General features: G+C 39.0%; 1 protein-coding gene across 1 annotated transcript in view; it reads left to right on the forward strand.

The window, feature by feature from the left end:
- Window positions 1–2782: 2782 nt before the first annotated feature.
- The window catches only part of uri1 (URI1 prefoldin like chaperone), a 34424-nt gene continuing 11599 nt past the window's right edge, over window positions 2783–25607 (forward strand). The window contains exons 1-6 of the mRNA XM_057837905.1: window positions 2783–3159; window positions 8777–8811; window positions 15789–15867; window positions 19346–19481; window positions 23242–23333; window positions 23413–23476. Of these exons, the coding sequence (XP_057693888.1) occupies window positions 3082–3159; window positions 8777–8811; window positions 15789–15867; window positions 19346–19481; window positions 23242–23333; window positions 23413–23476 (484 nt within the window). The 5' untranslated portion in view covers window positions 2783–3081. The remainder of the gene's footprint in view (window positions 3160–8776; window positions 8812–15788; window positions 15868–19345; window positions 19482–23241; window positions 23334–23412; window positions 23477–25607) is intronic.

Genomic DNA, 25607 nt, shown 5'->3' on the forward strand with positions numbered 1-25607 from the left:
TTTTTTGATGTGGTTGTTTCCCAGATTTTTGCATTTCTGGACCTTTGCTGAAGAGGCCACTAGATGGCAGCGGTGACCTATTATTAAAAGTACTCCCTGCGTTCCGTGACATGAAACTGCAAAGAGTTTCAAAATTAAGAGTCTGAGTACTACTCTAAATTGGCTAACTTTGTGCTATATGCCTTGGAGCATATTAAACAGAGATTTTATAATCCTGAAAAACATGATTTTATTTTTTGTGAGCACTTGCACTTAAGGCAGGGGTCTGTAACCTGCAGCTCCAGAGCTTCATGTGGCTCTCTTATTCTTTTGCTGTGACTATGGCAGTGAACTTTTTCAGTGCCACACGGTTGCTAACAGTCATATGCTATGGTTTAGCCACAACTGTATTCATTACCTTATTACTATTCATCCTTCACACAGCCGCTGGAAACGTGTCATTTAATCCATCTGCAGGCGACTGGGAGATCATGATTTTACAACCCTGTGCGGGTGTGCGCTGGTCCTGATGGGAAACGCAGTCTTCCTTGAGGCAAAACTCTACCACTTGTACGCCAGCATCGCTAAAATTGAACAAAACTGAAAAGTTACCTTGCGTTACTTTAATTTTTAATGTCAATGTATTGACTTTAACGGGAATGTCGCCCCTGACAACATGGCCGCTGAGGCCATGTTGGTAGGAGCGATGAAAGGTCTTTTCATGCTTCTGCCATGAATTCAAATGATTTTATCACTCGTAAATGTCAATTCATTCATTCATTTCAAGTTGACATCTATTACTGTCAATGGCAACCAATTAGTTAACAAGCATTTGATTTTGATTTAAATTGGATGGTACAGTTTTCAAACTTAACTCTAAATTTGAAGTTGCTGGTGCAGACTAGAATAAAACAACAAACTAAAATTGTTGCAGTTTTTTTTTTTTTTTTTTTTTTTCTGTTGCAGTTAATTTGGGCAACACTAGGTAACTTTTCAGTTTTGGTCGATTTTAGCAACACTGGTGGACAAGCTGTAGTGTTTTGCCTTTAGGAAGACTGCGATTCCTGTTAGGACCAGCGCATACCCGCACAGTGTCGTAAAATAATGATCTCCCGGCCGCCTGCAGATGGATTAGACGACATTTGTGTCTCCAGCGGCTGTGTGAAGGACGAACAGTAATAAGGTATTGAATCCAGTTATGGCTAAACAATATCACATGACGGTTAGCAACATTTAGGCTAATCACCCTACGCCACCCGAACTCGTCAGTGCGGACTGGGGTCACGCCAGCGAGTGAAAGCCGGGTCAATGTTTCTTCTCGACTATCCTTTTATCCTGGTAGCCTCTTTTTTTCCCCTACATGTACAATTTTTTTTTTGTTTTTTTTTTGTTGCTCTGCCATCTTTGCAGAATTCGCGTGAAAGCGTTCGCTTTGACTTCCGTCTTCATAATGAATTGGGAAAGTGGCGTATGCTGTAAAGCAGTCAGCACATTTGTACTTTTTTTTTTTTTTTTTGTGTGTGTGGCATGGTTCTTGCCACCTTTTTTAAAGTTAATTAGCGCGGGTGAAAATGATAGAGACCCCCTCAAGATACAGTGGGGTGAACAAGTATTTGATACACTGTCAATGGGAAATTGACAGTGTATCAAATACTTATTCTCCCCACTGTATAAACGACAACTAGTTGTCAGTTGACGAATCATCACAAATGGTATGAAAATTAGGGCTGTCAAAATGATCGCGTTAACGGGCGGTAATTATTTTTTTAAATTACGTTAAAATATTTGTCGCAATTAATGCACATGCCCCGCTCAAACAGATTAAAATGACAGCACAGTGCAATGCCAACTTGTTACTTGTGTTTGTTGAAGTTTTGTCGCCCTCTCCTGGCGCTTGGGTGCTGCTGATTTTATGGGCTTAAGCACCCATGAGCACTGTGTAATTATTGACATCAACAATGGCGGGCTACTAGTTTATTTTTTGATTGAAAGTTTTACATATTTTATTAAAACGAAAACATTAAGAGGGGTTTCGATATAAAATATAACTTGTACTAACATTTATCTTTTAAGAACTACAAGTCTTTCTGTCCATGGATCGCTTTAACAGAATGTTAATAATGTTAATGCCATTTGTTGATTTATTGTTATAATAAACAAATACAGTATTTATGTACCGTATGTTGAATGTATATATCCATCTTGTGTCTTAGCTTTCCATTCCAACAATAATTTACAGAAAAATATGGCATATTTTATAGATGGTTTGAATTGCGATTAATTATAATTAATTTTTGAGCTGTAATTAACGCAATTAAAAATTTTAATCGTTTGACCGCCCTAAAGAAAATATTTTATAACGCTTGAAAAGTTACCTAGTGTTGCTTTAAATGTTAGCTGTCAAAGCGCTTTTGTGGCATGGTCTGATATTTTTGGGGGGGAAGAGGGGCGGTCAAAATGGCTATTTGAGTGTCTTAGGTGGGTTGCTGACCCCTGTCTTAAGGAAACGCAACCGGATATACGTGCAGAGCTTCCTGTTGGTGATTTCATTTTTCATTATAAACGTTAAACTCAAGTCATTTCAGTGATTTCATTTCACTCGTAAAGTACGAACAGCTCGTGTTTCTGCCTAATTTTGTCTTAACATAAAAAAATATTCAAGAAATTATACCCAGATTTATTATTGTGCGTTTTCCCCACATATTTTTTCCTCAAGTTTCAGCGAGATACTTGTGCGTGTTTTCACTCCGCTCCTATTTTATTTTGAAAGGCAGCACGAATAAAACCGGATGTTTTGGTACTCATTCAGTGTAGTTCCGTTTGTGGCGCAGACACCGAGGAGGATATCTTTTCCCTGGGACATCTTCAAACATTTTCATTTTTGTGAGGGAATGATGCAGGGATCCTGAAATGCGAGTGTGAGATGTTATTGCTTCCGAAAGTGTGGATAATTACCGCTGCCACGTTGATGACTTCAACTAAAGTGGGTCCTAGGAGAAGCTCCTGCTGCATTCATAAACACTTCTTTAGGACTCACAACAACCCCTGAGCTTTGTTTGTAGCTCAACAAAAGTACCCTCTAAATTTTGCTGTGTCGTTTGGATGATAAAGACCGAGCCGACTCCGATCAATATGGAGGATCCAGGTGGAGTTTTCAGGCTCCGAGAGGAGCATGAAAAGGTAACAAAACAAAATACGAACGCTAGCCAAGGGGCGTCGAGTCAAGCACCAGCTGCTGGCCACGCGGTTGACCAGAGAGATGTTTTGGACCACCAATTGGTTAGCTTTAGTGGGATTGTGCAATGATAGAACGCCTTGGTAATAAACCAGTGTCACCAGTGTTGCACGTCAAACTTGTACACAACATATGACGTTTCATTTTCCAGAAGGTTCCTACTTTTGAAACCACTTGAACTATTAAGTCCCGTTTTGCTCAAAATGAAACACAAACATTTGAAGTGTGGTTTCAGTGAAGTAAAAAACCAGTAGAGACGAAGCAGCCAGTTTCACCTTGGAGTGTTTATCGTGGCTAAACGAAGGTGAACGAGCTGGCTAATAACGCCAGCTAACGTTAGCATGTAACTCGTGCACGCGACCCACTTCAGAAGTCGCGAAATCACCCGTTTCAGAGGAAAATAGGCTGCAAAATAAGAGCATTGCATGATATAAATTTTAACTTTAAGCTTAGGTACTATTATTGACATGGCAGCTGACATGTTTGTCTTCGCACTTCCTTATTCCGTGTATGGCGAAATATGTAGTTCATTTGTTTTTCTTTTGACGATGTTGTAAAAGCTTCATTCATAACCAAGTGTGATTACAACCTAGCAAAGTAAGTGCATTCTAATGCATAGTCAAACGACGTTTATTTGCTGGCAACCAACTCCCAACTCTTCCTGTGCCATTGACGGACATAGACGTCCAAATATTATCAACTGGCACTGAGTTCTAACGCAAACGCTCTTCAATGTAAAATTTGTTTTATAATAATTTCCCAGTGTATACATTGCTTGTTGTTCCACATTTTCAATAAGAATGATCATATGGTATGTAGAGATGCGACAACTAATCGATTAGCCAATTCATCGACAACTATATTTTGATCGCCAAATCAATCGCTTAGGGCCTTCTTCACCTTAAAGTGCCTGTAACAGCATAAAAAAAATCTTGACTAGCAATATTATGTAAATTAGAATCACATTTTGAGACAATTCGACTATATACAACAATTTGGCAAAGCGCAGATGATGAGAAATGAGTCTGTTAATCTGCCGTTTAGCCCCACCTGTAATTGTAGCACTCTAGCGTCCCCAGCTGAAGGATGACGTCGGCAGGGTCACGATTTCAGCTGATTTAGAATTCAGCCCTGTTAGGTCTAAACCTACTTGTATCTAGCAAAATAACAAAGACCTAGAGGAGGACGAAGGCAAGGATCAGACAGGAAACGGAATCTTGAGTTTCACCGGCGGCCACCAGGGAGAGGGCTGACAGTGCAGTACGCTTGCTCCCAGTGACCCTCTCTCAGCCCCCTCCCTGGGGTTGCGTCTTTTATTGACAAGTGGGAGAGCATTCATTGCACATGCGTAAGTTTCGTTTACCGAGAAATAGCTGTTATTGTATCGTTTACTGAGAACAGAAATCTTACTCTTTTCATTGTATAAGCACTAAAGCACAAGCGAATAGACTGTTACATGAGAAAACATAATCATAACACCTAGTTTTAAACACACATAATTGGTTTAATTATTGTAAATACTGTTAGTGTGCAAAAGCATTAAAGCACATTTTACAAGCCCATTGAGGGGGCCGATTCAGAACGAGGATAATTGTGACAGAGAGCAGCAAAATATCATTGTTTCAATCTCTCCAATATTTTTACAGGATATTCTTTGTATCTTAGTATTTTCCCCATTTGCTAAATAAATGGTATGGTCATGACAAATAAGACTTGCGCTCAATGGAATGTGAAAAATTAAAAATACATTTATTCGGTACAACAGGACCAAATTACTGCATTATTGTCAAAACTGTCGACTTCTTGCACCTCCCGAACGGCATTTTATGCCACCGGCGTTAGTTCGGCTTTTGTCATTTCCCTGCCCCGGCTTCGGAGACTGAGGAAAGAGCGTAAACAAAGCAGGAGGTGTGACAGCTATCTGACATGTTAACCTGAACCGAGCGACGTTTCCAAGTTTTTTCTGCAGCAGGCAGGCAGTGCTCGTCTCCGGGGAGAGACGGGGAAACACCGAAAATGACGAATCACACAAAGTACCCAAACTCATGTCACACACTGCGTCAGGGTTAATTTGGCTCCACCGATCTGTTAGCCCTCGGCGGCGGGAAGACAGTGCTTTTTGCCGGGGAGAGAAGGGGTAATGCCGAAAATATAAACAAAACAGGAGTAGTATTATCACCCACAAAATGCAAGCCACCTCCTTATTAAAGACCAGATGTGAAGTAAGGTTGGCCAACCATGTTTTTGAATAATATCAATGGCTAAACAATTATAAGCATATTTTCGTTATTTTTTTTAACGCAACCCTTCCAGATTTTTTGTTTAACCCATAGCAATGCCCTTGACAACGAAAATGTTTTTCTTCGACAATCTTCGGAAATCTTTGGAAATTATGTCACACAGAGAACTGCGAGGGAAGTCTGCCATAGAACAGTATTGTTGCATTGCTTCTCTGTAAGATGCCATGGCAGTGTGTGGCAATGTATTGTTCTCAATCTAAAGAAAAGTATGAGTGGCCAAAGGATAGCAGGGCACGTAAATGGACATCTTTTGTTCGCACGAAGGGAATGAATTTCACGCCATCATCGAGTCGTGTTCTCTGCTACAAACACTTCGAAGATGCCTGCTTCCTCAACCGGTCTGCTTATGATCAAGGATTTGCCAAAAAGTAAGTGTGATTTTTGGATAGATGATTGATGACTTTGCCAAAGCAGAGCTGCCAACTGTTGTTGAATGAACAGTAGAAACTAGCGACGTTAGCCAAAAGCTAACTCGTGGCAATCCCAGATCATAGTTGTATTGAGTTCATTTTGCCTACACAGAGTTCGGCGAAACATGTCAGGTAAATAAAAGCTAACGTCACTAGCTTCTACTGTTCATTCCACAACATAATTAGGGATTCATCAAAACTTTTCTTTTATCCCAGGCAATGGTAGGTGGTTTATTTACCTGACATGTTTCAGGGAACAGTTCCGCCTTCGTCAGAGGGTTCAAAGGCGGAGGTGTTCGCCGAAACATGTCAGGTAAATAAAAGCTAACGTCGCTAGCTTCTAGAGCTGGGAATCTTTGGGCACCTAACGATTCGATTACGATTACGATTCAGAGGCTCCGATTCGATTATAAAACGATTATTGATGCACCCCACTCCTTTTTTTTTGTACATTAGTTCCAAAATTGTTCAAAAATCCTCTCAGGCTAAACCAAACTACTATTTCAGTATCAAGTTAACATATAGCAGTAAACAAATATACAAAAATAACAGTAAATAAAAAAACTCCAGTCCCCATTCTATATCAGCAGCTTTAAACTACTTTCAATTAATTTAATGTTGTGAATCAACCGTTAAAGTTGTTAAAATTGCTCCTGTTATTCCATAATTTCTCTTTTGTCTACTTTCAACATGTAAAAGTTTTAAAACTATTTTAAAGATAGATTCAAGTCAATATTTTACCGATTTAGGAGTATTTTAGATAAAAAGTTAATTAGGTTCGCTTGGACGGTTCGCAACAACAGCCTTGCAGGGAAGTGTACTGCTTTAAGATGGCGGCCGTTACTAACGCCCGCATCTAGTTTTTTTGCAGATGTGCTGGTAACGATACCGAAGCTATAATGCATCTAGTCCTATATAAATGATATCTACCGTAACATAATGTGGCTTGTAGCAGCTTTTCGGCAGCAGTCAGGTATGTTGTTGTTGTTTTTTTTTATCTTGTGGCATGAGTTGAGCTAGAGCCGTGAGTTGAGCATTGGCGTTACCCGAGAGGCCGGGTAATGAGAAGCATGATGTTTAGCTACTCTCGCTCCGTCCCTAATTGCGTACCGAAGACCATGCGGCGCGCTGAGTATGTCGCACTTCTGCTTTACTTGGCATATTTCAATAATCGGAATTTGGATGTTTGTGAATCATTCTCGAATCTTCCACGGCCGAATCGCGAATAATCTAAGAATCGGAAATTTTGCACACCTCTACTAGCTTCTACTGTTCATTCCACAACATGATCGGGGATTTGTCAAAACTTTTCTTTCCCGGGCAATAGTAGGTGTTTTATTTACCTGACATGCTTAAAATCATAAAAACAATAACAGCCTATAGCTTACCAATCTTGTAATCTCGATGGGTCTTGTCTCCATTCCATGTCAGGTAGTCTGGGCACATTGTTTGCATCCTGATTAGCGTCTGGCTAATACATGTACGGTCCAGCATAAAATTCCAATCTCCTCCTCTTCCTCCAACTCTTCAAAAAAATTGGATCTCCTCACTTGCGCTCAATCTATCGCTTATATCGCTGTTTGAATTACTGTTTGAAGGGCTTTGTATGGCGGCCGTATGGAGCACTGCCATCGCTGTTCTCGGTGTGACGTATCACTTCCGGTTTCATCCCCTTTCAGGCTCGAACTTCGGAAACGTGATTATTTTGTCAAATATACAACATATAAATCATTTTTTCATGCTTTATTTGTTGGACAATGTTTAATTACATTATTTGTGACCCTAGTTGGCATTTTATCAAATTACTTCATATTTGGTGTTTATTAAAACATTTGCCATGATCCCGGTATTTGGCATAATATAAAACACGAAGCTTACTCACATAGTCATCCATCCAATGGTTTCTTAAATGTTGGAGTTGTTTTGGCCATCGCGTTGAATAAGAATCTTTTGAAAATCCAAAAAGCCTCACACCACTCTCCCCGGTGCAGCAACAAAAGCCTGCAGCACATTGGGCTGGCGTGATGCAAAAACGTAAACAAATTAATCTGCAAAATCAGCTGAATTTGCATTCCATCTGAATCCTATAAAGCAATGACTGTGTTGTGGATGCTGACCCGGGTGACGTCACATTTGCATTCTTCCTCAACCCGAGACTGGAGTCGGAAGTCACTCATAGTCATGTTGCGGGATTAAAAAAACTAAATATATACCGTATATCGATTGTTTCCACACACATCCAAGCGGTCCATTTCATTTAGGAGCATAAGATACTGCGTGAAATATGAAATAAACATGCTTTTTGCTGTCATAGGCACTTTATAAACTTGTCTAAATTATTGAAATTATAACATCTCCGTTGTAAATATTATCAGATTTCTTGTTTATATTTTTGTTCAAGTCAAAGTAGGACATGAACAAAAACCTTTTACTTTGGAAAACAACAATTCACATTTTTGCCAATTTTCGGACATTCGTCTAAGCTAGCTTCTTAAAAAGGCTGCAACAAATTATTGATTAAAATCAATTCATAAATTGTTTGCCAACTAATTTGATAATCGATACAGTTGTAGACTACAGTTTAGTCAGGAAGTCGTAATAAAATATTTTTTTTGATGGAAAGTCGTCTGTTTTGTCTTCATTGTTACTTACAACATGCCTAAAATAACTTCAAGGTAAATCATGAAGGTAAATGAAAACGGGGACTTTTTCCAATTAATCGATTATGAAAATATTTGTTAGTTACAGCCGTAATGATATGGCAATGTTACCGAAATACATTGCAAATGCAGAATTATGATTTCCTTATCATATGCTGTTTTTTTTTTTTTTTTTTGTCCCAATAATAATAGGTGGTGAAGGACTGCAAACGTCGGATTCAGCATTGGTAAGCATCACTTATATAAGGGAAGTTTTTAGGGGCATTAAAAATGATTGAAATTGTAATGTATTGTGATACTTTGCATCCCAAAAGGTTATCGATATGCTCCTGCCAAGAATTGATACAGTGCCCTCCGTAATTATTGACACCCCTGGTTAAGATGTGTTTTTTAGCTTCTAATAATTTTTTATATTCAAATAATATGGGACCTTAATGGAAAAAAGAAAAATCCTACCTTCAATACAAGTGCATTTATTCAGTGGGGGAAAATCCCACATAAAGAAACAATTATTTGACATCAAATCATGTGTGTCACAATTATTAGCACCCCTGGTGTTAATACTTTTTACAACCCCCTTTTGCCAACAAAACAAGGTCTGGGGACTGAGATGGCCATTGGAGGAGCTTGATTTTGTGTCTGGTGAACCATTTCTGTGTAGATTTGCCCATATGTTTAGGGTCATTGTCATGCTGAAACACCCAGTGACGACCCATCTTCAGCTTTCGGGCAGAGGGCAACAGATTTTGATTTAAAATGTCCTTGTATTTCAAAGCATTTAACAAGGTTCCCAGGGCCTTTGGAAGCGAAACAGCCCCACAGCATCACTGACCCACCCCCATGCTTCCCAGTGGGTATGAGGTGCTTTTCAGCATGTGCATCTTTCGTGGCACGCCAGACCCACTTAGAGTGTGTTTGCCAAAAAGCTCAATATTGGTCTCATCTGACCAACACACACGGTCCCAGGCTTCAACTGGGGTACCTAAAAAACGCAGTCGTGAAAATTACCTGAAATGCTGAAATGGTTGCTATTGACCGTCATAAACGTCAAATCCATTTGAAATGGGAGGGATGGCAGTGAATGAAAGAATGTCGATTATCTGCCACCCTCCCTGTTCAAATGAATAGGACGTCCACTAGTGATAAACACTAGGGGTGCAACGGTTCAGTTAGCCCACGGTTCGTTTTGGGATCACGGTTTCGGTTCGGTTTGCGTTTTGCTTTAAAAAAAATTTTTTTTTTTAACTGCCTTTTATTTTGCTTTTTAAAAAATGAAATAAACACTTAAAATGTAAACATTTTCGACTGTTAAAATGCCTCTTAGCTCTTTGGCAAGTGTAGTGACTGACTACTGAAATACACACACAGTAGTAAAAAAGTTACTTGGCAAAGTAACTGGTGATACCTTTCATGTTTTTTTTTTCATTAAAAAAAAACAAACAAACCCAAAAACATAGTTACCTTTGCTATGTTTGGAGGTCATTTAATGTTGTGAATCAACCGTTAAAGTTGATAAAATTGCTCCCGTTTTTGCCTTAGTTCCCTTCTGTCTACTTTCGACATGTGAAAATTTCAAAACTGTTTCATCCTTTAAAGATAGACTCAAGTCAAGATTTTGCCGATTTAGGAGTATTTTGGATAAAAAGTTGCTTAGGTTCGCTCGGAAGGTTTACTACAACAGAGCCTTTCTGAGAAGTTTACTGCTCTAAAATGGCGGCTGTTTACTAACGCTACCGTGTGTCATTTCGCATGTAGTTCTATATGCATGAGGTATCTAGGCGTAGATTGTATGATGTCGGCCACTGTCAGGAAATATTGGAGCCGCCTAGCATCGCGTTTGCTACTAACCAAACGCGTGACCAAATCCAAACGGATAAAAAAAAACGCAATGCACGAAAAACGTGCAGATTTTTAACGTAACGTACGGCGTACACATTTAAAAATCAGTGCTCACTTGTACAAATAACGCTGAGACCGTACAACTTGACAGGTATGAATTATAGTGGACCGTCACAGTTAGGTAGTAGCACTCTGTAGCACGGGACGTCCAACTATCAGCGGTCAGGGCGAAACTATGTGCTTTCGCGAAATCATCTTCGATGGCTTTGCGTGCCATTTCATAAATGTCGGGAATTATGTTGTTCGCGAAATATGTCCGCGAGGGAACAATATAACGCGGGTCAAGCGTTGCAATTAAATTAACTAAGCCCGCATCTTCAACCACGGAATATGGTTGCATGTCTTTTGCAATGCACATCCCCACTGCGTGGGTTATTTTCTTGTTTTTCTGACCTGATATTGTAAGGCTTTTGGAACGCCTCTTCTATGGACCCGTGTGTTTTCACTGGTGTCATCTTCGGGGTTGTCCTGCTCTGAGGAAAGCGATGTCTGTGGGTTATGCTGGCTGAGGTGCCCAAGTCATGTTAGAAGTGTTGCCGTTGGCATAGGGAACAAGAGCTAAGCAATGCTTGCAAATTGTTTAATTTTTTTTCAATATTTTCTCTCCGTCTGCATTGTAGTCCACGGGGAAACTGAAATGTTGCCACACCGCAGATTTGAAAGAAGCCGGGTTCTCCTCAAAAATCGGTCTGTCGACTCCTCTGCTCGCCATAACTTTTTTTGTTTTCTTTCTTGTTTCACTTTCACCTCGCTCGTAAGCGAGAGAGGGCGTTACTCGGCTCCTATTACACAGGTGCTTGACAGCGATTGGACATTTACTCGCGGGGCGGGAATTTCTCATCAGCTACGCTTCACGTCACACACAGGCACACAGAGTTTGACCAATTCATTCCACAAGCGTTCGGAATAAATTACTGTAATTGCAAAACCAAAAAGGCGCGGTTCATAAAGGCGTATTGAACCGTACAGGGCGAACTGTACGGTTCGGTTTTGAACCGCAAACCGTTGCACTGCTAATAAACACAATCCAATTCGCAGCAGAATTATTTCCTAACCCATGTATCGATAATTGTTATATGGCCATATTGTGAGATAATCAATATCGTGAGCCTTGTATCATATTGTGAGCTACTCAGAAGTTCCCACCTCTAGAAGTAATACTACCTGTACTAGCAAGGCTCTAAAACTAGAGAACATGTTCGCCCACATTACTACATGTATAAAATAATTTTACCGACAGCGTTGTCATGCAAGATGGTTCAACAATAGTTACCAGTCATGGAATCCACACGTCATTAGTAATTCTCCTGTGCTATTATAAGATTTTCTTTGATGAGAACAAAAGACAGGATGTGGATGTTAGTCAAACAGGTTGATGAGGTGGAAATACATTAGTGAGTTATCACGTATTGGGGTTTTTATTCAGGAAGGACATATTGGTGGCTATGACAGAGGATTAGGGCCAAAGAAAGGAGTAGAAAAAAAGGACTACGAGAAAAAGTCGATTTATTACATTGGGCCTGTTTATATTACAAGAAAAAGGCAAACTTTTACTACAAAAAAAAGTCGTAAATTACTACGAGAATAAGAGAAGCTGGGATGTAGAGGGGTTCCGCCTCCTCATTGCTGATTGTTGATACAGTGCCTTGCAAAAGTATACGGCCCCCTTGAATCTTGCAACCTTTCGCCACATTTCAGGCTTCAAACATAAAGATATGAAATTGAATTTTTTTGTCAAGAATCAACAACAAGTGGGACACAATCGTGAAGTGGAACAACATTTATTGGATAATTTAAACTTTTTTAACAAATAAAAAAACTGAAAAGTGGGGCGTGCAATATTATTCGGACCCTTTACTTTCAGTGCAGCAAACTCACTCCAGAAGTTCAATGAGGATCTCTGAATGATCCAATGTTGTCCTAAATGACCGATGATGATAAATAGAATCCACCTGTGTGTAATCAAGTCTCCGTATAAATGCACCTGCTCTGTGATAGTCTCAGGGTTCTGTTTAAAGTGCAGAGAGCATTATGAAAACCAAGGAACACACCAGGCAGGTCCGAAATACTGTTGTGGAGAAGTTTAAAGCCGGATTTGGATACAAAAAGTTTTCCCAAGCTTTAAACATCTCAAGGAGCACTGTGCAAGCCATCATATTGAAATGGAAAGAGCATCAGACCACTGCAAATCTACCAAGACCCGGCCGTCCTTCCAAACTTTCTTCTCAAACAAGAAGAAAACTGATCAGAGATGCAGCCAAGAGGCCCATGATCACTCTGGATGAACTGCAGAGATCTACAGCTGTCCATAGGATAACAATCAGTCGTACACTGCACAAATCTGGCCTTTAGGGAAGAGTGGCAAGAAGAAAGCCATTTCTCAAAGATATCCATAAAAAGTCTCGTTTAAAGTTTGCCACAAGCCACCTGGGAGACACACCAAACATGTGGAAGAAGGTGCTCTGGTCAGATGAAACCAAAATTGAACTTTTTGGTCACAATGCAAAACGATATGTTTGGCGTAAAAGCAACACAGCTCATCACCCTGAACACACCATCCCCACTGTCAAACATGGTGGTGGCAGCATCATGGTTTGGGCCTGCTTTTCTTCAGCAGGGACAGGGAAGATGGTTAAAATTGACGGGAAGATGGCTGCAGCCAAATACAGGAACATTCTGGAAGAAAACCTGTTGGTATCTGCACAAGACCTGAGACTGGGACGGAGATTTATCTTCCAACAGGACAATGATCCAAAACATAAAGCCAAATCTACAATGGAATGGTTCAAAAATAAATGTATCCAGGTGTTAGAATGGCCAAGTCAAAGTCCAGACCTGAATCCAATCGAGAATCTGTGGAAAGAGCTGAAGACTGCTGTTCACAAACACTCTCCATCCAACCTCACTGAGCTCGAGCTGTTTTGCAAGGAAGAATGGGCAAGAATGTCAGTCTCTCGATGTGCAAAACTGATAGAAACATACCCCAAGCGACTTGCAGCTGTAATTGGAGCAAAAGGTGGCGCTACAAAGTATTAACGCAAGGGGGCCGAATAATATTGCACGCCCCACTTTTCAGTTTTTTATTTGTTAAAAAAGTTTAAATTATCCAATAAATTTTGTTCCACTTCACGATTGTGTCCCACTTGTTGTTGATTCTTGACAATAAATTGAAATTTTATATCTTTATGTTTGAAGCCTGAAATGTGGTGAAAGGTTGCAAGGTTCAAGGGGGCCGAATACTTTTGCAGGGCACTGTAACTGTGCTCCCGTCTCTCACTATTGTCAGTCATTTGTTGTCACAAGAAGAGAGTGGCGGTGATAGGTTTAGGTCAGACAAGTCCAAAGTCCGGCCCGGGGGCCAAATGCGGCCCGTGGTCAAATTTTATCCGGCCCCCAGCCTCTGTCATTAAATCAATAATGTCTGGCCCACACACAGACTTAATAAATTGGTCAGAAGTACTGCCACTAGCATATGATGTAGCTTACACACTAAATGCTGCTCCTCATTTACCCACTAAAAACCATCAGAACTCTTAAACAACATTACCCCGTGTGACCCTTCCAATTTTCTAAAATGGCGACAATCAACAAAAAAAGGAAAGTTGACTGCGATGGCCGACGATTCAAGGATAGGTGGAAATTGGACTATTTCTTCACTAAAATACGCAACAACTGTGTCTGCCTCATTTGCAGAGACAGTCGCTGTTTTAAAAGAGTTCAATGTGAGGCGATATTACCAAACAACACACGCTGACATGTACTACAAGATTACAGGGTAGATACGCGCGAGAAATTGAAGCAAATGGAAGCTAGTTTAATTTCACTGTAGCAGTATTTCACAAGAGCCGAGAGTCGAAAGAGAACGCCACAAAGGCTAGTTGCGAGATTGTTGAAATTATTAATAAAAAAAAAAATGACACACGATTGTTGAAATTATTAATAAAAAAAAAAATGACACACAGAATGGCTTGTTAAAATTTGCTTAAATATATTCTTCTACGTAAAGGACGTCGGCCCCCACATTTTTATCACACCAAATCTGGCCCCCTTGGCAAAAAGTTTGGTCACCCCTGGTCTAGGTCATCGGACTAGAGTGTAGTTTTGAGCATGGACTACGGTTTTGAAGTTAACGGTTTCACTCGCTCGTTGACAGCCCACCCCCCTCCCCCATTTTTTTTCTCCTCGGATCTACGAGATTCAGAAGAATGACCCATTTTGATTTCAAAACGGCGAAATTTCGCCGAAAGGTGGCAAGTTTGCCTGCCTGATTTTGAGTTATTTTGAGGGGGGGGGGGAATAAATGAACTCTATTATATAAGATGCACACAGACTACTTTTCATTGTGTCAAAGTGTCATTTTGTCAGTGTTGTCCCATGAAAAAATATTCTTAATTATCTGCAGAAATGCGAGGGGTGTACTCACTTTTGTGATACACTGTAATAATACTGTTTTTTTTTTCTTGTAGTACCAGTACAACTTTAATCTCGTTGTCCTTTTTTTTTTTTTCTCCTTTAGTTGGCCCTAATCCTCCGTCGTAGGTGACATTGGCTGGCCAAATACTGCAACATTTTCCAGTTGAGCTTGACAAACATTGGTGCTCAAGGGCCACATTATATTTTTTCTTTTCAAATGGGCCAGGTTATTTTTAGAGCTAATTTGAAAAGAAGTAAAAATGTTTATAATGATTGATTTAAAAGGAAATATTTCATAATTATTCACTAAATTTAACTATTTTATCATGTTTGGTAAATAAACATATTAAAAATGTATTTTATTTACTATTATCTAAATACTTTAATATGACAAACAAACATTTTAATTGACATTTTCATTCAACTTCCGTGCCGTTCATCCTCACAAGGCTCTCGGGGGTGCTGGAGCCTATCACACCTAATTATGGGCAGTTCGCAGGTTACACTCTAAATTGCTTGCCAGCCTATTGCAGTGTACTTAATTGACATATTTTACATGGATTTAAGAAACCTAACGTCTCCTCTAAAAATGGAAATGTGAGCACCATAAATTCAGTTGTGCCCAGGTTTTTGTTTTTTGTTTTTTCTCCCCCCATGGTTTCTATAATGATAGTAGAATTTGAGAAATATTGTTACTCATTTGCCAATCAAATGAGTAACGGTGACCTCGTGTGGGCAAATCAGTGTACTGTACTGTTTTTTTTTTTTTTTAAATCTGCATTTATTTAAACTAACTCCACTTGACAGATTTTTAACTGTTAATCATTGTTCTTTGTGGTAAAATTGACCTTTTTTGCGCAAGTTATGAATTTCTGTGTCCATGAATGTTTAGGGAAAAGGTCTCCGGTGATTACGAAGCCCTGAAAGAACGCCTCGAAACGCTGCCGGATAGGCTGTCTTATGACATCATGGTAAGATTTGTAACTTTACGTTCATATATGTTTTTTCTCAGCACCTAATAATGGTAAATTGAGAAGATTTAGTTGTTAAAATTCATTTAATTTGTTGCCTCCCCATCAGACACAAATTTATGTAAAAAATGATGTCAATCGATTGTGCTGTACAAAGTTTTGTTTGTGCCGCTGAGATATTTGCAATTCTTTTATAGTTCAATCTAAGGTCAACCAGCCCCCCTATTTTGATTAAAAATGCTGTCAATAGTTGTCAATGCAATGTAAATTCTTTGAGTGTCCAAAAAAGCGCTATATAAATCCAAGGCATCATTATTATTCTTAAAAATGGTGTTCATTTGTTTGTGCTTTGTTTGTGTTTGTGCTGAAAGTTCTGTAGACACTCTGCTTTTAATTTGTAGTGATGCGGTCACGCAGCCCCTCCCCCATTTGCTGCTATTGTTTTATAGATATTAATATTTCAGTTGATGATGTCACTCATGGCTATTTATTTACTGCAGAATGGACCTGAAGTGGTGCCATTCATTTGTCATGTTATATGCTGTAAAAGGTTTTTGTTTATGCTGCTAGTTTTGCAGTTATTACAAATGATTTTTTTATTACACAAGTGTTTGTGTCGGTGACGTTATCACTAAAACATGAAGAAAAAGGGTAAAATGATAAAACGGTGTTAGTTTGTGATGGTGACGCTATCAATAAAACAGAAAATGTGTAATATCTATGAAACCGTCACTAAGCAAACCAAAAGTTAAAAAGTTTTTAACCAGACAAATAAAAGGTAACGTGCGATGTGGTGAAGAATGACAGGAGACGATCTTTTTCTTAACACGCTTCATTGAACGCAACGTAGAACATTTGCAGCCACCACTGAGAGTAATGGTTGCCCAACTTCCCATCATGCATTTGGGCGGAACATTTAAGTCGCTACAGTATCATTTAGTGAAAGCACAACAAAAATAATATTCCTCTCTCTCAAAAAAATAATGTTCACAAAAACAAATTTGCACAATGCAAAGAAAACTGGCATTCCTAATCAAAATAGCTATGCAAAATACACGTAAAACTTACTCAGACTTTGCCTTGGCTAGATCGCTAATTCATTTAAAACTCGCCATTGACACCTTGTGGTGTATTTCAGTCACTACCTTACGTAGACACTACGGAAGAACGGCAGGGAGCCCATGTGACGTCCCGCTCGGTGACGTCAACAATGGCGGGCTATTAGTTTATTTTTTGATTGAAAATTTTACAAATTTCATTAAAACGAAAACATTAAGAGGGGTTTTAAATTATATAAAATTCTTTTAAGAACTACACGTCTTTCTATCCATGGATCCCTTTAACAGAAAGAATGTTAATAATGTTAATGCCATCTTGTGGATTTATTGTTAGGGGTGCATGATATCCATTATTTGAAACCGATATCAATAACTTCCTGCTCCTCAAAGCCGATATCGATAACCGATAATAAATATATAATTTTCTGAATGTATATTCACCCAAGTTTTTGAACACCAGGAGGTTTAATTAAAAAAAAAAATAGTGGTGGATTCAACATAGATTTTTGCCTTTGACCTAACCAGATTTTTCATGACATGAGCATTATTATGAACAAAACAAAGACAAGAATAGTCTTGACTTCAATTTAAGTGCCAATATTCATTTTTTCAAATAAATATAATTTGAGTCAGTCACAATCAATTAGTCAATATAATTGAAGATTTGTTTCCTGAATAATGAGCACTGAACTAAAACATAAACCCAACAGGTATTGTGCTTTGCCATCAAAAATATTTGGTGCTACAGGAGAGGAGACTGTTGTGGTCTTGGTCCATGGAACAACTTTCTTAACCCGGTAGACAGGTTAGGACAGCAAGCCTGGCCCCAATGTGGCCCCTTTTGCAAAAAGTTTGGACACCCCTGGTCTAAACTAGGCTTGTTCCGATCATGTTTTTTTGCTCCCGATCGTTTTAGTTTGAGTATCTGCCGATCCCGAAATTTCTCGATCCAATTGCTTTTTTTTTTTTTTTTTGCTCCTGATTCAATTCCAATCATTCCTGATAATTTTTCCCGATCATATATATTTTAGCAATGCATTAAGAAAAAAATGAATAAAATTCGGACGAATATATACATTCAAAATACAGTACATAAGTACTGTATTTGTTTATTATGACAATAAATCCTCAAGATGGCATTTACATTATTAACATTCTTTCTGTGAGAGGGATCCACGGATAGAAAGACTTGTAATTCTTAAAAGGACAAATGTGACTTTGTATATTGTGACAAAATATTGCTATCTAGTGGACTTTTATGAGCTTTCAGTAAATGATAATTCAGCCATTTAACTTCTGCCCAAATGCATGATGGGAAGTGCAACCATGACTGTGCGTAATGGTACCCATTGATATATCTTCTCAGCGTTGGGAAATAAAATAGGGTGTTAAGAAAACGATGAACTACTACCTTTCTTCCCCACGTTGCTTCCCACGATATTTCTGATCATTGAGAGGGGGATTGTAAGGCTTTAGCCAATTAAAAAACAGGCTTCAAAGGCTGCCAAAATTTCCTCTACTCATTTTACGTTGTCTTTTAGTTCTATGTATACATAATACGGTGCCATTATAGATTGAACGCGACAATGCGTGAGTGGGTAGTGCAGCGCATGCGTTAATTGCGTTAAATATTTTAATGTTATTACCACCGTTGACGCGATACATTTGACAGCCCCACTTTAAGCCAAAACCAAAGACTCTGGATGAGTGTAAGACATTTTGTCTGTAACGTTAAATACAATTAAAAAACTGTTTAATAAAAAAATATATATATATATTAAAAAAGGCATGTCCGATATTTTTTTGCCAATTCCGATACTTTGAAAATGACGTGATCGGACATCTTTAGTCTAAACTATCCACTTCTTGCACCTCCCGAACTATATTTTATGCCACCGGCTTTTGTCATTTCCCCGCCCGCCCGGATTCCGAGACTGAGGAAAGAGCGTAAACAACTGCGGGCTGGCAGTCGAAGTAGTAAATCTGACCCTTCCGACCACTCATTCTCACACTCCTTTGACACAGGCAAGTAGGATTGAAGTATCATGCTCAAGGATACAATGACAATGGGCCCAAGTGGGGGCTGGAATCGAACCACATACCCTTCAATCGACCTGCTGAACCACCTGCGCCACCGTCGCTCTATTTCAATGAAAATGGGGGGCCAGTTGACCTCAGATTGACCTATGAAAGATTTGTAAATATCTCAAAAATGATAGCAGACAGCCACACAAACTATCGACATTATTTTTATTTTCGTGTCGGATGGGGGAGGGGCAACCTTAAAAAATTGGAAAACGCAAAATCCCTGCTTCACCTGAAAGTGGAATACGCTACTATTGTGTTCATGCAATTCTGGCACTGCTTGGTGTCTTATCATTTTGCCTTTTACACATATTTCATCCCGTTTCTGTGCACAGGTGCCGTTCGGCCCGATGGCCTTCATGCCTGGGAAGCTGGTACATTGTAACGAGGTCACCGTGCTGCTTGGCGACAACTGGTTTGCTAAGTGCTCCACCAAGCAGGCTGAAAAAATCGTCGACCACAGGCTGAAGTGTGAGTCTCTTTGAAAAAGGATGGTGAAATACTGGCACATGTTCAGCTTGGCTTTATAACCAGCAGAGGGCGTTGTTACATCAGTCATGGTGAAACTACAACCTCATTAATGAGGTATTGTTTGTGGCAGTGTTTGCTACTAACAAACCAAAATGTAACGAATGGATGTTAGCTTCATTATTTGCGGCAGATAATATCCTTATTTATTTTTTATCTTTTTCCATTGTTGCTCAGGATGATCTCCTGGCTGGCACAGTAGTAATTTGATATTAAGCTAATCCACAGTATTATATACCAAATACAGTATTTTCTGTCATTGTTTTTGCAGGAAGCGAAATATTTTTAATGTCATTTCTGAAATTGAGTGACATTCGCGTCCAAGTGACAGTGTTAGATGAGACTATTAGAAGATTGCGTGTTTAGTGAAAGAGAAATGTCCTGCCACGGCCCATCCGTGCCCTGCGTTTACCCCCAAATGCCGTGGTGCTGCCCTCCCTGCTATTACAGTGTTAAGTGCTGTAATGCAAACGCGGCGAGTTGAAATGTGTCAGACATGTCAGGCCTTCTCTGTTTGACCTTTTCTCACTTCCACTTGATGCACACACTGAAGGGGCTCCCCATCGCCATGGAAACAAGGGCTCTCTGCTTGCATTTTGTAAAAGGGCTTAATTGTTGTGAAGATTTAATGATCCGGAGTGCTATTGGGGCCAGAGGATATTTTGTGCTGTTTAGTGTCATCATTTCGCCCCTCTGCTTAACGGAGGATTTGCAGCGTTTCAATCATTCGGTTCAAACGTGGAGTTGAATTTTCGAAACTCTCAGCGAGGGTTGTCACGATTTACTCATTGACTGCCATTGACGCCGCTAGACGTCAATCCGTTTGAAGTGGGAGGAATCAGATTGGCTGCGAATGAACATTCCCAGTTCAAATGGATTGGACGTGTACTGGTGAAAAGCAGGGGCGGCTCTAGAAATATATTGAAGGGGTGGCAAGAGAGGGGCAGGAACTTTTTGAGGGTGGCAAATACTTAATGATATTTCATCATCAGTTCTTTAGACAGTGATACAATATTCTGCGACGATTCGATTCAAGGGCCTACGAACGATTTAATGCAAACTAATGAAGACATTTAACAGTTCCAATTTACCTTAAAGTGATCCACTAACTTAAATACATGTAGGCTCTAATAAACCACAATTTTTCTCTTTTACTAAAATATGTTGTTGTTTAACGCATAAAATGTTAAATCAATGGCGGTATTTTATAATATTTAGTTCATATTTTGACCGTTAGTTGGCGCCATGGTTTGCGGGCTCGCAGTGATGACGTCATTGGTATCTTTTGTGTTCAACAATTGCTTATTGCTGCCTAAACTCGCCAAGTAAAATGCCACGATGTGCTGCTTTTGGATGCAATTTCCAGTCAAATGGAAACAAGGGGAGTGAAGTGAGTGGTCAAGGTGGAATTATTATTTTGAGTGAATAAATGTGCGTAAGTGGAAGCTTCTCCCCCTTTTTGGTCCCTACCCACCACGCGTTACAGCTGGCGCCCGAACATTTTTCCTGGATCCTCAGTCAAGTAAGGGATACGTCTATTTTCTGGATCTGACGGTCCCACCACGTCTGCAATATTGGTTTCGGATCTGTCCATTTTTTTTTGATTTGTCGGTCCCATAGCGGCTATTCGGATCAGTCAATTTTGTGGAATCGAGGGCTGCGACATTGTCATGGGATCGGTCTAATTCCTGGATCTTCGAGTGAGTGAAAAAGACGCGTATTTGGATTACTATTGCTATCTTTTTTGTTGACTATTCTTCGTGGAAGATTTCCCCAAATCATACTAAATAATTAAAGCACTATGGCACGCTACAGTGACGACAGTGACTCTGACGTGGACCTCACAACAATGTTGGGAGTTCGTCAGGGAACGCGTGTTTGCGTACTGCTGAGCTCCCGAGTGCAGAGTGGTCAAGGTGGAAATATTATTTTTTGTGAATAAATGTGCATAGTGGAAGCTTCTCCGTTTTGTTGGTACTTTTATACACATATCCTAGCTACCACGCGTTACAATGTACAAGACATGGATTACACAAGGTGTGCACTTTGGCCTGTACTGTATGTAAAGCACACGACAGCTCTGGGTGCTAACAATCTACATAATTATTTTGGGATAAGTTTGAAAACGTAATATGCTTACCTTGAATATCTGCTAATAAAACCGGACAGCATACACTCTCGCTCCCAACCGGAGTTCCCAACAGGACTCTCTCGCATCACCAGTTTTGCCCAGCTTTTGTCGTATCAGGTATTTGCTGCACGCATTTTTCCCTGAAGCTTGTCTTGTGAACGACCGACAGTGCTGTCCTGCTCTTCACTTTTCAGATGTGGTTCAAATAGGAAGGGTAGAACTGACGATATGTTGGGAAAGCTAACAAGTGACACACTGGAATTTCGGCAATGGGACCAGTGACATCACGCACTGCGACGTAACAAGAATGGCGACCTATCACTTAAAATAATTTTACAAACTTTATTAAAACAAAAACATTAAGAGGGGTTTTAATATCACATTATTATAACTCATACGAACATGTATCTTTTAAGAGTTACTTGTCTTAAAAATAGAGGATCCCTTTAATAAGAAGTAGGGCTGTCAAACGAGTAAAATTTTTAATACAGTTAATCACAGCTTAAAAATTCATTAATCGCAATTAAAACCTATCTATAAAATATGCCATATTTTTCTGTAAATTATTGTTGGAATGGAAAGATAAGACACAAGAAGGATATATACATTCAACATACAGTACATAAGTACTGTATTTGTTCATTATAACAATAAATCAACAAGATGGCATTAACATTATTAACATTCTGTTAAAGCGTTCCATGGATAGAAAGACTTGTAGTTCTTAAAAGATAAATATTAGTACAAGTTATAGAAATTTTATATTACAACCCCTCGTTTTATTAAAATTTGTAAAATTTTCAATCAAAAAACAAACTAGTAGCTCGCCATTGTTGATGTCAATAATTACACCATGCTCACGCATTGTGCTTAAACCTATAAAATAATTTGGACCTAAGCACCAGCAAAACACCAAAAAAACAAGTAACAAGTGGACATTACACTGCTGTCATTTTAATCTGTTTGAGCGGGCCATGTGCGTTAATTGCGTCAAATATTTTAACGTGCTCAATTAGAAAAATTAATTCACGCCCGTCAACGCGATAATTTTGACAGCCCTACTAAAATACAAATTAGTTTTATTGTGTGTAACAATTTTGTTGGTGAAACATCAGTTTTTAAAAAAACATTTAAACAAAATAACATCGAAATTATATCTAGCCTGATCTGCTCAGGCTTAATTGATAAATACACGTGTGTGTATTCAGCAAAAAATTAAAGTTAATGCTATGTTTTCTGATGATATTGTCTAAAGGCAGCATTTACAGCATAAACAAGATGGGCCCGAGGACCGACCCTTGCGGAACACCATAACTGACTCTGAAATACAGGGATGATTGCTGGTTTACATTGACAAACTGGTGCCAATTAGATAAATAGGATTTAAACCAGCAAAGGGCTGCTCCTCTAATGCCTATGTCCCATTCTAGTCACTGCAATAAGATATTTAAAAATAAAAAACAATTAAAAATAATAAGTGATTAATTGACTATCAAAATAATCTTATGTGGTAACCATGTTTCCAGAACACTCATTTTAATGTCCCGAACCTTTTTTTTTTTTCTTCCCTAGATGTGAAGAATGAACTGTGTGGTCTGTCCAAGACGATGACGAACTTTGAATCGAGAGTAAAAATGGTGAAAGACTTGGAAAATATCGTAAATGTGCGTTGAAGCGTTGCTTTCTATTCAAGTAGATACAAAATGTCGGTAGAAGTATTTACACACTGTGCTTGGGTTTTAGGAAAAAGGGGACTATGTCGACATCAGAGAGGTGATTGGAAACAATGATGACACCCTCACAAAAGGTATATTTTTTTAACCCTTTATATACAAACTGACTTTAAACTCACTGGCTGACATTGTCGGCGCCAGACATCCAATTCAGTTTGATGGGTCTCAAAATGTAATGCATGTCTAGCGCTGTCAATGGTACTGAAAGATGAGAGTTTACATCCAGTCTTCCTAGTTTAAATTAATTGGACATTTATTTAATGTCAACAGCATGCATTTAGTAAAGTACTACTCAGAAAAAAAACATTTTCCAGAGTTAACCAGATTGTATGTCTTTTTATTCATTTTCATTTCATTAACTTAGCTTTAACATTGTTTTATTCATAGTCTGAAAAATATGGGATATGAAGTAATTTTTTTTTTTTTTTAAATACAGGAATAATTAATAATTCCAACAATAATATTTGATAATAGCTGATGTTTAAATGATCAAGAATGTCTTTCTGGTATGACTTATGCTCAGTTGCGACTTATAGACCAAAAAATATGGAATCTGAACTAATATAAAAAATAGTCATAACTTTAACAGTAATATTATTAATAATTGCTAATATTTAAATGACCAAAAAAAGTCTCTCTGGTGCAACTTGTACTCAGGTGCAACTTGTTGTACCAAAAATACAGTGTATGAAATACAGTGAGCAAAAAAGTATTTGAACACCCTGCGATTTTGCAAGTTCTCCCACTTAGAAATGATGGGCGGGTTCGAAATTTTCATGGTGGGTGCTTGTCCACTGTAAGAGACAATCTAACAAAAATCCAGAAATCTCAGTGTAAGATTTTCAACAATTTATTTGTATGATACTGCTGCAAATAAGCATTTGAACACCTGTCTATTAGCTAGAATCTTAACCCTTAAAGACCTGTCAGTCGCCTTCAAAAAATCCAATGAATAGGTGCAGTAAAGCTAGACTTTTTGCGTTTTTTTTTTTTTTTTTTTTTTACCTGTTTTAGGCGGTTAGCTGCATATAAACACCTGTCCACCCCATACAATCAGGAAGACATGGTCACGACCACTGTCCAAAGACACCAGAGACAGAATTGTAGACCTTTACAAGGTTGGACAGGGTTACGGGGCAATTGCCAGGGACACTTGGTGATATGATATCCACCGTTGCAGCAATTAGTAGAAAATGGAAGAAGCCAAACATGATTGTCAATCTCCCTCAGACTGGGGCTCCATGCAAGATCTACCTCGTAGGGTCTCAATGATCCTAAGAATGGTGAGGAATCATCAGCCATGAACTACAAAGGAGGAGCTGGTCAATGACCTGAAAGGAGCTGGGACCATTATTTCCAAGGTTACAGTTGGTAATACACTAAGACGTCGTAGTTTGAAATCATGCATGGAACGGAAGGTTCCCCTGCTTAAACCAGCACATGTCCTGCACCGTTTTAAGTTGCCAATGACCATTTGGATGATCCATTCGAGTCATGTGGTCAAATGAGATTAAAATGGAACTTTCTGGTCTTAATTCCACTCATTGTGCTTGGAAAAAGAAGAATGATGAGTGCCATCTCAAGAACACCATCCCTACTTTGAAGCATGGGCGTGGTGTCATCATACATTGGGGGTGTTTGTCCTGCACATGTGACTGGACAACTGCACTGTATTAAGGATGACAAGGGCTATGTATTGTGAGATTTTTGGGAATAACCTCCTTCCCTCAGTTAGAGCATTAAAAACGGGTCGTGACTGGGTCTTCCAACATGACAATGGCCTGAAGCAGACAGCCACAATTACCAAGGTGTGGCTTCGTAAAAAGCATATCAAGGTTCTGGAGGGGCCTAGCCAAACATTTGACCTCTGTAATTGTAAGGCTGCTGTACCAATTATAAACATAGATTTTCTCAGGTGTTTAAATAGCTATTTGCAGCAGTATAATACAAATAAATTGTTAAAAAAATCATACACTGTGATTTCTGGAGTTTGTTTTTTTCTTAGATTGTGTCTCACAGCGGACAAGGACCTACAGAGAAAATTTCAAACCTTGCAAAATCGCAGGGTGTTCAAATACTTATTTTCCTCACTGTAATACAAAAACTACAGTAATGATTATTCATTTTAACAGCAACAATTATAATCACAATGGCTAATATTTAAATGACCATAATCCCACTTGGCTTATAAAATGTTAAAGGCTT

This window comes from Corythoichthys intestinalis, chromosome 5 (assembly GCF_030265065.1).
Source record: "Corythoichthys intestinalis isolate RoL2023-P3 chromosome 5, ASM3026506v1, whole genome shotgun sequence".
Taxonomy (NCBI): domain Eukaryota; kingdom Metazoa; phylum Chordata; class Actinopteri; order Syngnathiformes; family Syngnathidae; genus Corythoichthys; species Corythoichthys intestinalis.